Genomic DNA, 14,889 nt, shown 5'->3' with positions numbered 1-14,889 from the left:
CCTGTTTCAGTGCTGTATCTCTTTAAAAAAAAATTACAAACTCAAATAACATAGTAGTCACGATATCCTCAGACTGATTCTAAATGATCTGATTATATTTTATTATACGTTGCAGAGATTTTATGGCAGTTCTCAAAAGAATTAACCTATTCACAATCATGTTCTCATCAATGCCTTCATCACCTCAAGACTTGATTTCTCTAGTACTCTCCTTACTGGTCTCCCAGCTCCACCCTACACAAATTCCAACTCATTTTGAACTTTGTGTTCCTTGTGCTGTCTGCACAAGATCTCCGATAGCCATCACCCCAGTCCTAGCATCCTATTCTCCAGTGTTTTGATTTCAGAGTCTTTGGGTCGAATTTTATACAGGAAGCGGGACTCAGCGCCAGTCCGAAAGGTTGGGGGAAGGCCTGCCTCTGCATTTTTTCTGTCTCCCGGAGGAATCGTCCAGTCTTTTGGGGTCAAAGTTTAAGGAAGCGGGATCCCCATCCCTTTAAACACTTAATCGGGAAAGGGAACCCGCCTCCAAGAGCTGCTGACCAATCAGAGGGTCGGCAGCTCAACATTATCGGCAGCGCCACTGGAAGCGGTGGCCACCGCCAATACTGCAGAGGCCTCGGACCCAGGCCCAGCGGTGGAATCCCGGACAAGAGGTAAATGGGGTGGGGTCCCCGGGGTCAGTCCGGAAGGCTCCGACAAGGGGCTTGGTGGGGTGGTCATTCGGTCCAGGGGGCAGGGGGGTGCCGGGGGGTGCATTTGTTCCCGGAGGGGGTTCGCAAATTGCCCACGAAGGAGGGACACCCCCACCAACCCCCAACCCCTTGGTGCCGCGTTTTATAGAGCATCCGACCCATGCGGTGGCGCCCCCCTCCCTGGCCCTCCACCACCGCTGGTAAGATCCCAGCACCAGCGGGAAGAGGCCTTTATTTGGCCTCTGGGCGGGAAAGCCGTCGTCAGCTTATCCCACCCCCAGGAGAATTGCAGCCAGGATTCCCGGCGTGGGGTTGTGTGGCGGGCGACTCTGCCCCGATTCTCCGGCCCTCCCACCACAAAACCTGCCATCGGGATGTGAACAAAATCTGGCCCTTTATCTTATCTTAAATCCTTCCATGGCCTCCCTCCCCCCCTACTTCTACAAACCTCTCCATTCCTATGTTCCACTATGCATACTCTGTTCTTCCAAATCAGAGCTACTGTACATCTCCCCCCCCACTTTATCATTGCTGGTAGATACTTCAGGTATAGTACCCCTGCACTCAATCTTAACTCCAAGCTCCTCTGCCTTATTACCTCTGTCTTCTCCTTTAAAAGGTCCCTCAGTACTTGCCTCTTTAAACGATATGAAGGAGGCCATTCAGCCCATTGTGTCTGCACCAGGTCTCTAAACGAGCAATACACCTGCCTTCTCCCTGTAACACTGCACATTCTTCCTTTTCAGATAACAGTCTAATTCCCTTTTGAATGCCTCGATTGAACCTGCCTGCATCACCCTCTAAGGCAGTCCAGATCCTTAATCGTTGTATGAAGAAGGTTATCCTCATGTCACTTTTGCTTTTGCCAATCACTTGAAATCTGTGCCCTCTCATTATTGATCCTTTCATGAGTAGGAACAGTTTTTCCCTATCCACTCTGTCCAGACCCCTCCTGATTTTGAATACCTCTATAAAATCTCCTCTCAGCCTTCTCTTCTCCGAGGAAAACAGTCCCAACTTCTCCAATCTATCCTCATAACTAAAGTTCTTAATCTCTGGAACCATTCCTGTGAATCTTTTTTGTACTCTCTCCATTGCCCTCGCGTCTTTCCTAAAGTGTGGCACCCTGAACTGGATGCAATACTCCAGCTGAGGCTGAACTAGTGTCTTATACAAGTTCAACGTAACCTCCTTGCTCTTGTACGCTATGCCCCTATTAATAAAGCCTAGGATACTGTGTGTTTTATTAACCGCTCTCTCAACCTGTCCTGCCACCTTCAATGATTTATGCACATATACTCCCAGATCCCTCTGCTCTTGCACCCCCTTTAGAATTGTACCCTTTATGTTACATTGTCTGTCCATGTTCTTCCTACCAAAATGAATCACTTCACATTTCTCTGCATTGAACCTCATCTGCCACTTGTCCGCCCATTCCACCAACTTGTCTATGTCCTTTTGAGGTTCTACACTATCCTTCTCACAGTTCACAATTGTTCCAAGCTTCGTATCATCTGCAAATTTTGAAATTGTGCTCGGTACACCAAGGTCTAGGTCCTTAACATATATATCGGGAAGAGCAAGGGTCCTAATGCCGACTGCTGGGGAACTCCACTGCAAACCTTCCCCAGCCTGAAGAACATCCATTAACCACTATTCTCTGTTTCCTGTGTCTCAGCCAATTTCATATCCATGTTGCTACCATCCCTTTTATTCCATGAGCTATAATTTTGCTCACAAGTCTGTTGTGCGGCACTGTATCAAATGCCTTTCAGTAAATTTTTCTCCTAACTACTGCACTGTGTCCACCACTTCCCCTATAAAACTCCTGAGGCACTTTGTTAGTTTAGGAGTGCTATAAAAATGTAAGTTGCATTTATTTAAAACAAAACGGTTGTTCTGACATTCTGACTGATACAAAGTTGTGTTCCAAGTCGACCTTTAATTTAGCTTGTCATTCTGCATTCTTGTGTATTTTTTGTTCAAAAGATCATGGGTTGTTTTAGTGATATTAATTGCGTAAAGAATGAAAGCAGCGATGTGAAACAATCTATATCATTGTCGTCTTGGTCACATTTTCAGTCTGTAATATATAAATTATATATAGACTAGATATTGAGTTAATTGAAAAGAATATGGAATGTTTTCATGTTAACTGACAGTAAATCAAAATTTTGAAAGCTGACCATAGATCTGAATAACTGAAAATGGAGGGGGCCTCTCAATTGTAGAAGTGATGAATTAGCTTTTGCTGAGGGAGGAATGTATTTCTTGGCAAAGCAGAGCTTGCAGTTTTCCAGAAATTTGAATCAAGTTGAATATGACCTGGTTATGATTTATGCTGAGGTGGAAGAAGTAACCAAGTACATCGAATGCGAGAGAAAGCATGCCATGTTTATGCTGGATAATTAACTCACTTATGCTGTTCAGTCCAGTACTTCTCTCTCAACAACTTCAAATCTTTAATAAATTTTGAAGTATACTACAAGTTAGAGGTTACTACACAGTAGCTTAAGGGTTGGCATAAAGGTACCATTGCATGGAGCACAATATGCCCATGGCCTTTTTGTTTTTAAAAACAACAAATAAAGTGTGTTCACATTTTGTCTTTTCTGTCCTTTCTTTATTTGGCTTCCCCAAGCTGTACATCATTCCATTATTAGAAGGATAGCAGACGTTCTGCTATAAAAGACCTGCCACTTTCACTCTAACCAGTTACTATGAGGTGTGCAGGAAAGAATTGGACAATGACCCACCAAATTGTTTCCCCTTCCTTTGGAGAAGTGCAGTTTATTTCTTCTGTGTGAACAATTCTGGAGGTTGTTAGAATGTTATCCTGCTCTCTGGGGCAGGATGCTCACACATTAAACTTGATGCACTACCATATGCATCATCTCACCTTTTTTTTTTATTCATTCATGGGATGTGGGCATCGCTGGCTAGGCCAACATTTATTGCCCATCCCTAATTGCCCTTGAGAAGGTGGTGGTGAGCCGCCGCCTTGAACCGCTGCAGTCCATGTGGAGTAGGTTTACCCACAGTGCTATTGGAAGGGAGTACCAGGATTTTCACCCAGTGACAGTGAAGGAACAGCGATATAGTTCCAAGTCAGGATGGTGTGTGGCTTAGAGGGGAACCTGCAGGAAGTGGGGTTCCAATGCCCTTGTCCTCCTTAGTGGAAGAGGCTGTGGGTTTGGAAAGTGCTGTCGAAGGAGGCTTGGTGCATTGCTGCAGTGCACCTTATAGATGGTACACGCTGCTGCCACTGTGCGTCAGTGATGGAGGGAGTGAATGTTTGTACATGGGGTGCCAGTCAAGCAGGCTGCTTTGTCCTGGATGTGGCATAAAGGTGGACATGATCACATGGTTTCTTTAATTTATGGTAGAAAGAGAGTTACAGCAAATGGTTAAGAAACATCACTAGCCATGTGCCTGATTAAAATGACAAGCTCCAACCTTTTGTCAGATATGTTGTTGAAAATAATAGGAGTTAGGTTCTTTAATGCCAACAAAATACTTAATTTGTTTAAAAACAATTCTTTGCCAAGTTTGGGGTTTTGATGTGTTTAGAGTGATTGCCAGCACCAGTTAATTTACTAATGATTTATTTGTGTTTCAGACTTGGATTCATTGGGTTGTAATGGCAGGCAGTGCTTTATTTTATTTTGTGTTTGCGCTGGCTTTTGGAGGAACGTGTATAAACTGCAACCCTCCGTCAAATCCGTATTGGATCATTGAGCGACAAATGTCAGACCCACTCTTCTACCTGGTCTGTATCCTCGCTATAGTAATCGCTCTGCTTCCCAGGTAATATGCATTTCTGTTTCAAATGGTCTGATATCCTATTTTAATGTGTAATTTATGTAAACCCTGTTCAAATTCAGAGGCCCTGTCTGCCCCTTCAGGTGGGTGTAAAAGGTCCCACTATTTCAGAGAAGTGCAGGGGAGTTATCACCGGTATTCTGGCTAATATTTATCCCTCAATCAACATTGCAAAAACAGATTATGTGGCCATTATCGCATTGCTGTTAGGAGAGCTTGCTGTGTACAAGTTGTCTGCCACCTTCCCTACATTACAACAGTGACTACACTTCAAGTATACGCTATAGGCTGTAAAGCACTTTGCCACGTCCTTAGGTCATGAAAGGTGCGATATAAATGCAGGGTTTTTTCCCAAGAATTGTAAGTTTCCTAATCAGGTATGATTTGCTTTAAATAAACCTACAAAAGCAAAATACTGTGAATGCTGGAAATCTGAAATAAAAACAGAAGACACTGGAAATACTCAGCAGATCTGGCAGCATCTGTGGAGAGAGAAACAGAGTTAACATTTCAGGTCTGTGACCTTTCATCAGAACTGGGAAAAGTTAGACATGTAATGGGTTTTAAGTAGGTCAAATGGTGGAGGATAGAAAAGAACAAGAGGGCAGGACTGTGATAGGACAGAAGATGGGAGATATTAAATGACAAAAGAGTTGGTGGGGCAGAACCAAAGGGACAAGTAAAGAAACAAAAGATGTGTCCAGCGGAGATGTGAATGGCAGAATAAAGAACAGCTGCCTTCTGAAAGCAAAAACAAGAGGAAAACAAGATTGAGACCGAAACATGCAAAGAAAAGGAAACAAAATGGGGACAGAGATTTATGATCTGAAATTGTTGAACTTGATGTTGAGTCCAGAACACTGTAAAATGCCTAATTGAAAGTTGAGGTGCTATTCTTCGAGCTTGTGTTGAGCTTCATTGGAGCACAGGAGAAGGCCGAGGACAGAGATGTCAGTGTGAGAATTAAAATGGCAGGCCACAGGAAGCTTGGGGTCATGGTTATGAACTGTAAAGCAGCCACCCAATCTGTGTTTAGTCTCCTCAATTTAGAGCAGACTGCATTGTGAACAGTGAATACAGTATACTAAATAAAAAGAAGTACATGTTGATCGTTGTTTCACCTGGAAGAGTGATTGGGACCTTGAACAGTGAGGAGAGTGGAAATAAAAGGGCAGGTGTTGCATCTCCTGCACTTGCATGGAAAGGACCGTGGGAAGGAGGCAGGACGTTGGGGTGATTGAGGAATGAACCAGGTTTTTGCGGAGGGAACAATCCCTTCAGAATGCTGGGAGCGGAGGGGAAGATGTATTTAGTGGTGGCATCATGCAAGACATGGCAGAAATAGTGGAAGCTGATCTTTTGAATAGCGAGGCTGGTAGGGTGGAAAGTGAGGACAAGGGGAACCCTATTGTAGTTCTGGAAGGTATGGGAAATGGGTCGGACGTGGTCAAGGGGCCTGTGAACCACGATGGGAGGGAAACCCTTGGTTGAGGAAAAGGGATCCATATCAGTGCGTGTGTGGAAGATTGCATTACCAGAATAGATATAACAAAGATGGAGAAACTGGGAGAATGGAATGGAGCCTTTACAGGAAGCAGGGGGTGAGGAGGTGTAGTTGAGGTAGGCTTATAATGGATATTTGTTGATAGCCTAACTCAAAAAATGAAGGTAGAGAAGTCAAGGAAGGGAAGGGACGAGTCAGAGATGGACCATGTGAAGATGAGAAAAGGGTGGAAATTGGAAGAAAAGTTGATGTAGTTTTCCAGTTCAGGGCAAGAGCAGAAAACGGCACCAAATAGTCATCAATGTACCAGAACAAAGAGTTGAGTGAGGGGGCCCGAGTAGGATTGGAACAAGGAATATTCCACATATCCCACAAAAGGGCAAGCATAGCTAGGACCCATGCAGGCACCCATGCCAACACCTTTTATTTGGAGCAAGTGCGATGAGTTAAAGGAGACGTTGTTCAATGTGAGAACAAGTTCAGCCAGGTGGAGGATGGAAACTGGTTGGACTTCCATTCAAGGAAGAAGCGGAGAGCCCTCAGATCATCCTGTTAGGGGATGGAGGTGTAGAGAGATTGGCCTTACTGTTTCATTGGATGTACTGGAATCACTTGTATTTTGTAATCAATGCCAATATTCTTTCCATTGTTGATCTTGAAAAAAGAAAGACTTTTCGCAACCGCCGAATGTCTCAGTGCTTTACAGCCAATGAAGTTTTCTTTTGAAGTGTAGTCACTGTTGAAATGCAGGAAACAATGATCTTGGTGAAGATAGTAGCTCTGTAACTCTGTTCAGCTGTAGCCAAGTTTGTCGGAACTTTGAATTAAAATTGCTCACCTTCACGTTACTAAAATAGCATGTATGTATAAAGTTTGCCACAGATTATCATCCACTCTTTGATATCAACATTTAACATTTTAAAATGAAAATCCTGTATGTAAATAATTGCCAAGAATAATAAAGCTGCAGGAACTAGTCAGTTAGCGGTGCTGTGGAGTAGTTTCTCTTCCAGCTTCATCGCCATCTTGTATCGAAAAAGACATATTTATCAGATGACCATGGGTGATGCCACAGATTTTGTTTTTTATTCATTCATGGGATATGGGTGTTGCTGGCAAAACCAGCATTTATTACCTATCCCTAATTGCCTTTGAGAAGGTGGTGGTAACGGAGCCTCCTTCTTGAACTGCGGCAATCCGTGTGATGTAGGCACACCTACAGTGCTGTTAGGTAGGAAGTTCCAGAATTATGACCCAGCAACAATGAAGGAACAGCAATATAGTTCCAAGTCAGGATCATGTGTGACTTGGAGGGAACTTGCAGGTGGTGGTGTTCCCATGCACCTGCTGCCCTTGTCCTTCTAGGTGGCAGAGGTTGCAGGTTTGGAAGGTGCTGTCAAAGAAACCATGCTGAGTTGCTGCTATGTGGTGGTGGAGGGAGTGAATGTTTAAGGTGGTGGATGGGATGCCTATTAAGTGGGCTGCTTTGTTCTAGATGTTATTGAACTTCTTGAGTGTTGGAGCTGCACTCATCCAGGTAAGTGGAGAATATTCCATCACACTCCTGAATAATAGAGAACTAGCAACAACGAGGAACTGAAAGAAATTAGTATTAGTAAAAAAGTACTGGAGAAATTAATGGGACTGAAATTTGATAAATCCCCTGGAGCTGATGAGCTGAATCCCAGAGTGTTGAAAGAGATGGCTGTAGAGATAGTGAATGTGTTGGTGAACATCTTCCAAAATTCGATAGATTCTGGAACAGTTCCTGCAGATTGGAAGGTAGCAAATGTAACTCCGCTATTTAAGAAAGGAGCGAGATAGAAAAAGGGGAACTAGTCGGACATCAGTAGTAGGGAAAATGCGAGAATCTATTATAAAGGATGTGATAACGGGACACTTAGAGAATAATGGTAGGATTGGGCAGAGTCAACATGGATTTATGAAAAGGAAATCATATTTGACAAACCTGTTGGAGTTTTTTGAAGATGTGACGAGCAGAATAGATGAAAGGAACCAGTGGATGTGGTGTATTTGGATTTTCAGAAGGCTTTTGATCAGGTCTCACACAAGAGGCTAGTAAGAAAAGTTAGAGCACATGGGATTGGGATATACTGGCATGGATTGAGAATTGATTAACGGACAGAAATCAGCGAGTAGGAATAAACTGGTCATTCTCAGGTTGCCAGGCTGTAAACTAGTGGGGTACCGCAAGCATCAGTGCTTCGGCCCTAGCTATTCACAATCTAGATCAATGATTTGGATGTGGGGACCAAATGTAATGTTTCCAAGTTCATTGATGACACAAAACTGAGTGAGAGTGTGAGTTGTGAGGAGGATGCCAAGAGGCTTCAAGGGGATTTAGACAGGCTGAGTGGGCAAGAACATGGTAGATGGAATAAAATGTGGAAAAATGTGAAGTTATCCACTTTAGTAGGAAAAACAGAAATGCAGACTTCTTCTTAAATAGTGTGAGGTTGGGAAGCGTTGATGTCCAAAGGGGCCTGGGTGTCCTTATTCATAAGTCACTGAAAGCTAACATGCACAGAGGGAGTGCAACGAAGGTACACCAGACTAATCTCTGGGATGGTGGGATTGTCCTATGAGGGAAGACTGGGCCTATATTCTCTAGAGTTTAGAAGGATGAGAGGTGTTATGATTGAAGCATACACAATTCTTACAGGGGTAGATACAGGAAGGATGTTTCTCCTGGCTGGTGGGGGGGTGGGGGGGGTGGTGGTCAAGAACCATGGGACACAGTCTCAGAATAAGAGATAGGCCATTTAGGGCTGAGACTGAAAAAGTGCGCCAAAACCTGTGTGGGAGAGAGACACAGAGGAGCGGAGCCCAAGGAGCAGGGAAAAAAATCGAAAAGTGACATCAGAGTGACGTCACATTGAACAGTGAGAGCAGAGAAACAGAAAGCAGCTGGGGTCAGTATTCAGGTAAGTTTTTAATTTAATTTAATTGAATTGACATAGAGTAAGACTTGATTGATTTATAAGCATATAAACTAAAGACTAAAGCAGTTTTTAAAAAAAAGACCAGTCAGAAATTTAAATAACAAATTAAAACCTAATTATATAAAATAGAGATGCAGGGCTAGGTGATGTGTTGTACCTGCATGATGTGGGAGCTGGTGGACCCCATTGTCGTTCCTGGTGACCACATCTGTAGCAAGTGTTGGCTGCTCGAGGAACTCCGGCTCAGAGTTGATGAGCTGGAGTCTGAGCTTCGGACACTGCGACATATCAGGGAGGGGGAGGGTTAGCTGGACGCTGTGTTTCAGGAGGCAGTCACACCCCTTAGATTAACTACCTTGAATTCGGTCAGTGGTCAGGGGCAAGAGGGTGTGACTATGGGTGAGGCAGGTTGAGGGATCCATGAGGTAGTGTTGCAGGAGCCTCAGCCATTGTCCTTGTCCAACAGGTTCGAGATTCTTGCTCCCTGTGTGGACAACAGCAGGGACTGTAGGGAGGATGAGCATACTGACCCCAGCACCATGGTACAGGGAGCCGTTCAAGTGGGGGGAGAAAAGAGAAATGTAGTCGTAATCAGGGATAGTATAGTTAGAGGCATAGACACTGTTCTCTGTGGCCAGGCTTGAGAGTCCTGAAGGCTCTGTTGCCTATCTGGTGCCAGGGTTCAGGATATCTCATCTGGGCTGCAGAGGAACTTGGAGTGGGAGGGGAAAAAACCAGTTGTCATGGTCCACGTAGGTACCAACGATATAGGTAGAACGAGGTTAGAGGTTCTGCTGAGGGAATATGAGCAGCTAGGGGCTAAATTAAAAAGCAGAACCAAAAAGGTAATAATCTCCTGATTACTGCCTGAGCCATGAGCAAATTGGCAAAGGGTCAATAAGATTGAAGAGATAAATGCATGGCTCAAAGATTGGTGTGAGAGAAATGGGTTCGAATTCGTGGGACATTGGCACCAGTACTGGGGAAGGAGGGAGCTGTTCCGATGGGACGGGCTCCAATTGGATCATGCTGGAACCAGAGTCTTGGTGAATCGCATAACTAGGGCTGTAGATAGGGCTTTAAACTAAATAGTGGGGGGCAGGGTTCAGTTGCGTGGAAAAACAGGAAGTTAAAGGAGAGGTAGGAGTGCAGGTTAGTGGTGAGGCTGAGTGTTACCAAACTGCAAGAAGTATACTGGTTAAACCAGAAGAGAGAAATAATAAACAGGCGAATAAAGCATCAGTGCTGAGGGACAGGTTAGGGGGTATAGCCCGAATAAGAGTTCTATATACAAATGCACAGAGTGTAAGGAATAAACTAGATGAGCTGGCGCAAATTCAAATGGAAGATTATGATGTGGTGGCCATTGCGGAGACGTGGCTGCAGGATGGTCGGGACTGGGAACTAAATATACCTGGTTATAAAGTTTACAGAAGGGACAGGGAAAATGGCAGAGGGGGTGGAGTAGCCTTACTGATTAGAAATAATATCACCTCATTGGTGAGGGAGGATATAATGAGGGGAAAGCATCCAGTGGAGACCTTATGGGTGGAATTGAGGAACAGAAAAGGATCTAAAACTGTAATGGGTGTTGTGTATCGACCCCCTGCTAGCAGTTCTGAGGTGTTAGATTGTATAAATGCACAAATTAGGCACATGTGTAACAAAGGCAGAGTAGTATTAATGGGGGATTTTAACCTACACATAGATTGGGAGAGGCAGACTAGCACCTGTCAGAAAGGTAGTGAATTCCTGGAATGTGTCCGGGATAGTTTCCTACAGCAATATGTCCTAGATGTAACAAGGGGACAGGCAATATTAGATTTAGTTATGAGTAATGAGCCAAATTTAATTAGTAGCCTAACTGTGCGTGAACATTTATCAAATAGTGATCACAACATGATTGAATTCAAGGTAGTGTTTGAAAGTGAAAAGCACGAATCAGCTACTAGAATTTTAGACTTGGGTAAGGCTGACTTTACCGGGATGAGACAGAGACTGTCCACGGTAAACTGGGAAGATCTATTAATGGGTCAAACGACTGAAGAACAGTGAAGAATATTTAAAGAAACATTTAACGAAATACAGGGCGAGTATATACCCCTGAGAGGAAAAAGCTCCACTTCACAGCAAAAACAGCCATGGACAACTAAAGAGATTCGGGATAGTATAAAACAAAAAGAAAGGGCTTACAAAAATGCAAAACGCAGCACAGATCCGGCCGAATGGGATCGATACAAAGACCAGCAAAGGGTCACAAAGCAGCTTATAAGTGCTACTAAAAGAGATTATGAAAGGAAACTTGCAAGGGACATCAAAATCAATAAGAAGAAATGTTATAGTTACATAAAGGGAAAGCGGGTGGTCAAGAGCAATGTAGGCCCACTAAAAGCTGAAAATGGAGATATTGTCATTGATAATGGGGAAATGGCAGACATGTTGAACAATTACTTTGCCTCAGTATTTACAGTTGAAAAGGATAACTTGCTGGAAGTCCCGAAAAAATTAATAGCCAATAGGGTACAGGGACTTAGTACAATTAACGTAAGTAAAACATCAGTAACAAGAAAATTAATGGAACTAAAGAGTGAGAAATCCCCAGGACCTGACGGTTTCTGTCAGAGGGTGTTAAAGGAAGTAGGGGAGCACATTGTAGATGCCCTAACTATAGTCTTTCAGAGTTCCCTACATTCAGGAGCGGTCCCTCTGGATTGGAAAGTTACACATGTCACTCCACTTTTTAAGACGGGTGAAAGGGGGAACCAAGGAAATTACAGACCAGTTAGCCTGACATCTGTGGTGGGCAAGTTGCTGGAGTCTATAATCAAGGATAGGGTGACTGAACACCTAGAAAAATTTCAGTTAATCAGGGACAGCCAACATGGATTCATGACGGGAAGGTCATGCCTGACAAATCTCATTGAATTTTTTGAAGAGGTGACTAAGGTAGTGGACAGGGGAATGTCTATGGATGTTATTTATATGGACTTCCAGAAGGTGTTTGATAAAGTCCCACATAACAGACTGTTAACTAAGGTAGAAGCCCATGGGGTTGAGGGCAAATTATTGACATGGTTAGGAAGTTGGTTGAGTGGTAGGTGACAGAGAGTGGGTAAGTACTCCGATTGGCAGGATGTGACTAGTGGTGTCCCGCAGTGATCGGTGTTGATCCAAATTTGCTGATGATACAAAGTTAGGCGGCATTGTAGACAGTCTAGATGATAGCAGAAAATTGCAAAGAGATATTGACAGACTAGGTGAGTGGGCAAAACTGTGGCAGATGGATTTCAGTGCGGGCAAGTGTGAGGTTATCCATTTTGGACCAAAAAAGGATAGAGCAGGGTACTTTCTAAATGGGAAGAGGTTAAGTACAGTGGATGTCCAAAGAGACTTGGGGGTTCAGGTGCATAGATCTTTAAAATGCCACGAGCAAGTGCAGAAAATAATCAAAAATGTGAGCCTTTATATCTAGAGGATTGGAGTATAAAGGCACAGAGGTTATGCTGCAGCTATACAAAACCCTGGTTAGACCCCACTTGGAGTACTGTGAGCTGTTCTGGGCACCACACCTTAGGAAGGATATATTGGCCTTGGAGGGAGTGCAACGTAGATTTACAAGAATGATACCCGGACAACAGGGGTTAAGTTACAAGGAGAGATTACACAAATTAGGCCTGTTTTCGCTAGAATTTAGAAGGTTAAGGGGTGAGCTGATTGAAGTCTTCAAGATATTAACAGGAAAAGACAGGCTAGATAAAGATAAACTATTTCCACTGGTTGGAGATTCTAAAACTAGGGGGCATAGTCTAAAACTTAGGACCAGACCGTTCAGGAGAGATGTTAGGAAGCACTTAGGAAGAGGTTTGGAACTCTCTCCCACAAACAGCAGTTGAAGCTAGAACTGTTGTTAATTTTAAATCTGAGATAGATAGATTTTTGTTAAGCAAAGATATTAAGGGATATGGGCAAAAGGCGGGTATATGGAGTTAGGCTGTGGATCAGCCATGATCTCATTGAATGGCAGGACAGGCTGAAGGGGCTGAATGGCCTACTCCTGTTCCTATGAGGTGAGGAATTTCTTCACTCAGAGAGTAGTGAATCTTTGGAATTCTCTACTCCAGAGAGCTGTGGAGGCTCAGTGAGTATATTCAAGACAAATATCGATAGATTTCTGGATGGTTGCATTTGCTGATAATAGAACCATTAGTTGGAGCAGTACTGGCACATGCGTAATTGCAGCCTCATCGACTGAAATGTCACTGTCTGTGATGTTCAGGCAGCTGCCAGTAATAAAGATGGCACTGTTTGATTTGACACAAAAATTTGAACCCAAATCCCCTCACCCCTCAATGGTCACAATCGCCATCTCAATCACCACCCCCCCAACAGTACCCTGCTCCCTCCCATGCCCGCCTGCTCACTACTCCATCCTGCCATTCACTCCCGCCTTGCCACTCAGAGAAACGGTGGCAAGCCAGGTGCGAGTGGTGAGGTGGAAAGCGAGCCACAAGCAATCGGGACGAGAGAGGAAGGCGGGATGGAGTGGCGAGTAGTTGGGTGCGATAGGGAGCAGCAGGACAGAGCGGCAAGCAGACAGGTGCAGGCGGGAGCGTGGAAGAGAAGTGGCGATCACGGGAGGGACCGTTGGGTGGTGGAGACTGCAATCGTGGTCATTGAGGAGCCACAGAAGTCATTACTTGTGACATCATTACGTGATGATGTCACCGCGCACATGCACAGATTCATACTGGCAAGCTGGCAAATATTCAGGTGCACTGATTACGTCGGCGATCGCTCTGCGAGTGCTCTGTGTTGTCAGGAGACACTCCGTTTCTAGATATTAAAGACATCAAGGGATGTGGGGATAGTGTGGGAAAATGGCATTGATGTAGAAGATCAGCCATGATCTAGTTGAATGGTGGAGCAGGCTCAAGGAGCAGAATGACCTACTCCTGCTCCTATTTCCTATGTTCCTATGACCTGTGCCTTGTAGATGGTAGAAAGGCTTTGGGGAGTCAGGAGGTGAGTTACTCATCATGGAATGCCCAGCCTCTGAGCTGCTCTTGTAGCTACAGTGGCTGCTGCAGTTAAGTTTTGATCAATTGTACCCCCACCCCCCTTCAGTGGTGATAATGACATTGAGTGTCAACGGGAGGTGGTTAGATTCTTGTTTGTTGGAGATGGTCATTGCCTGGCATCTGTTGGACGATTTGTTTTACTTGCCACTTATTTGCGCAAGCCTGAAAATTGTATAATTTGCTACTGAGTTGTTTTTTAATCTACAAGTGTGCATCATTAGAAGCTAAGAAATTGTGCAAATGTAAAATTCATAATGGTTTCCAGACTTTGCATAATTTGCAATGGCTACAGATAATTTTTTTTTAATTCAATCGTGGGATGTGGTCTTAAGAAGGTGGTGGTGAGCCGCTTACTTGAACTGCTGCAATCTTTGGGTGTAGGTACAACAGTGCTGTTCGGTAGGGAGTGCCAGGATTTTCATCCAGCGGCAGTGAAGGAACGGCGATATAGTTCCAAGTCAGGATGGTGTGTGGCTTGGAGGGGAACTTGCCGGTAGTGGAGTTCTCGTGCATCTGTTGCCCGTATCCTTCTAGGTGGTAGAGGTCACGGGTTTGGAAGGTTTTGTCAAAGGAGCCTTGGTGAGTTGCTTTAGTGCATCTTGTAGATGGCACTCACTGCTGCCACTGTGCATCGGTGGTGAAGGGATTAAGTGTTGAAGGTGGTCGATTGGGTGCCAATCAAGCGGGCTGCTTTGTCCGAGCTTTTTGAGTGTCGCTGGAGCTGCACCCATCCAGGCAAGTGACTTGTGTTTTGTAGATGTTGGACAGACATTGGGGAGGTGAGTTATCGCCGCAGAATTCCCAGCCTCTGACCTGCTCTTGTAGCC

General features: G+C 44.4%; 1 protein-coding gene across 2 annotated transcripts in view; it reads left to right on the top strand.

The window, feature by feature from the left end:
* Positions 1 to 14,889, top strand: part of LOC137372279 (phospholipid-transporting ATPase VD-like) — a 307,708-nt gene that overhangs the window by 285,929 nt on the left and 6,890 nt on the right. For both annotated transcript variants that reach the window (XM_068036018.1, XM_068036029.1), the window contains exon 22: positions 4,315 to 4,502. In XM_068036018.1, the coding sequence (XP_067892119.1) occupies positions 4,315 to 4,502 (188 nt within the window). The remainder of the gene's footprint in view (positions 1 to 4,314; positions 4,503 to 14,889) is intronic.

Source organism: Heterodontus francisci, chromosome 1 (assembly GCF_036365525.1).
Source record: "Heterodontus francisci isolate sHetFra1 chromosome 1, sHetFra1.hap1, whole genome shotgun sequence".
Taxonomy (NCBI): domain Eukaryota; kingdom Metazoa; phylum Chordata; class Chondrichthyes; order Heterodontiformes; family Heterodontidae; genus Heterodontus; species Heterodontus francisci.
The sequence above is the reverse complement of the archived record's forward strand: the minus strand, read 5'-3'. Positions and strand labels throughout refer to the sequence as shown.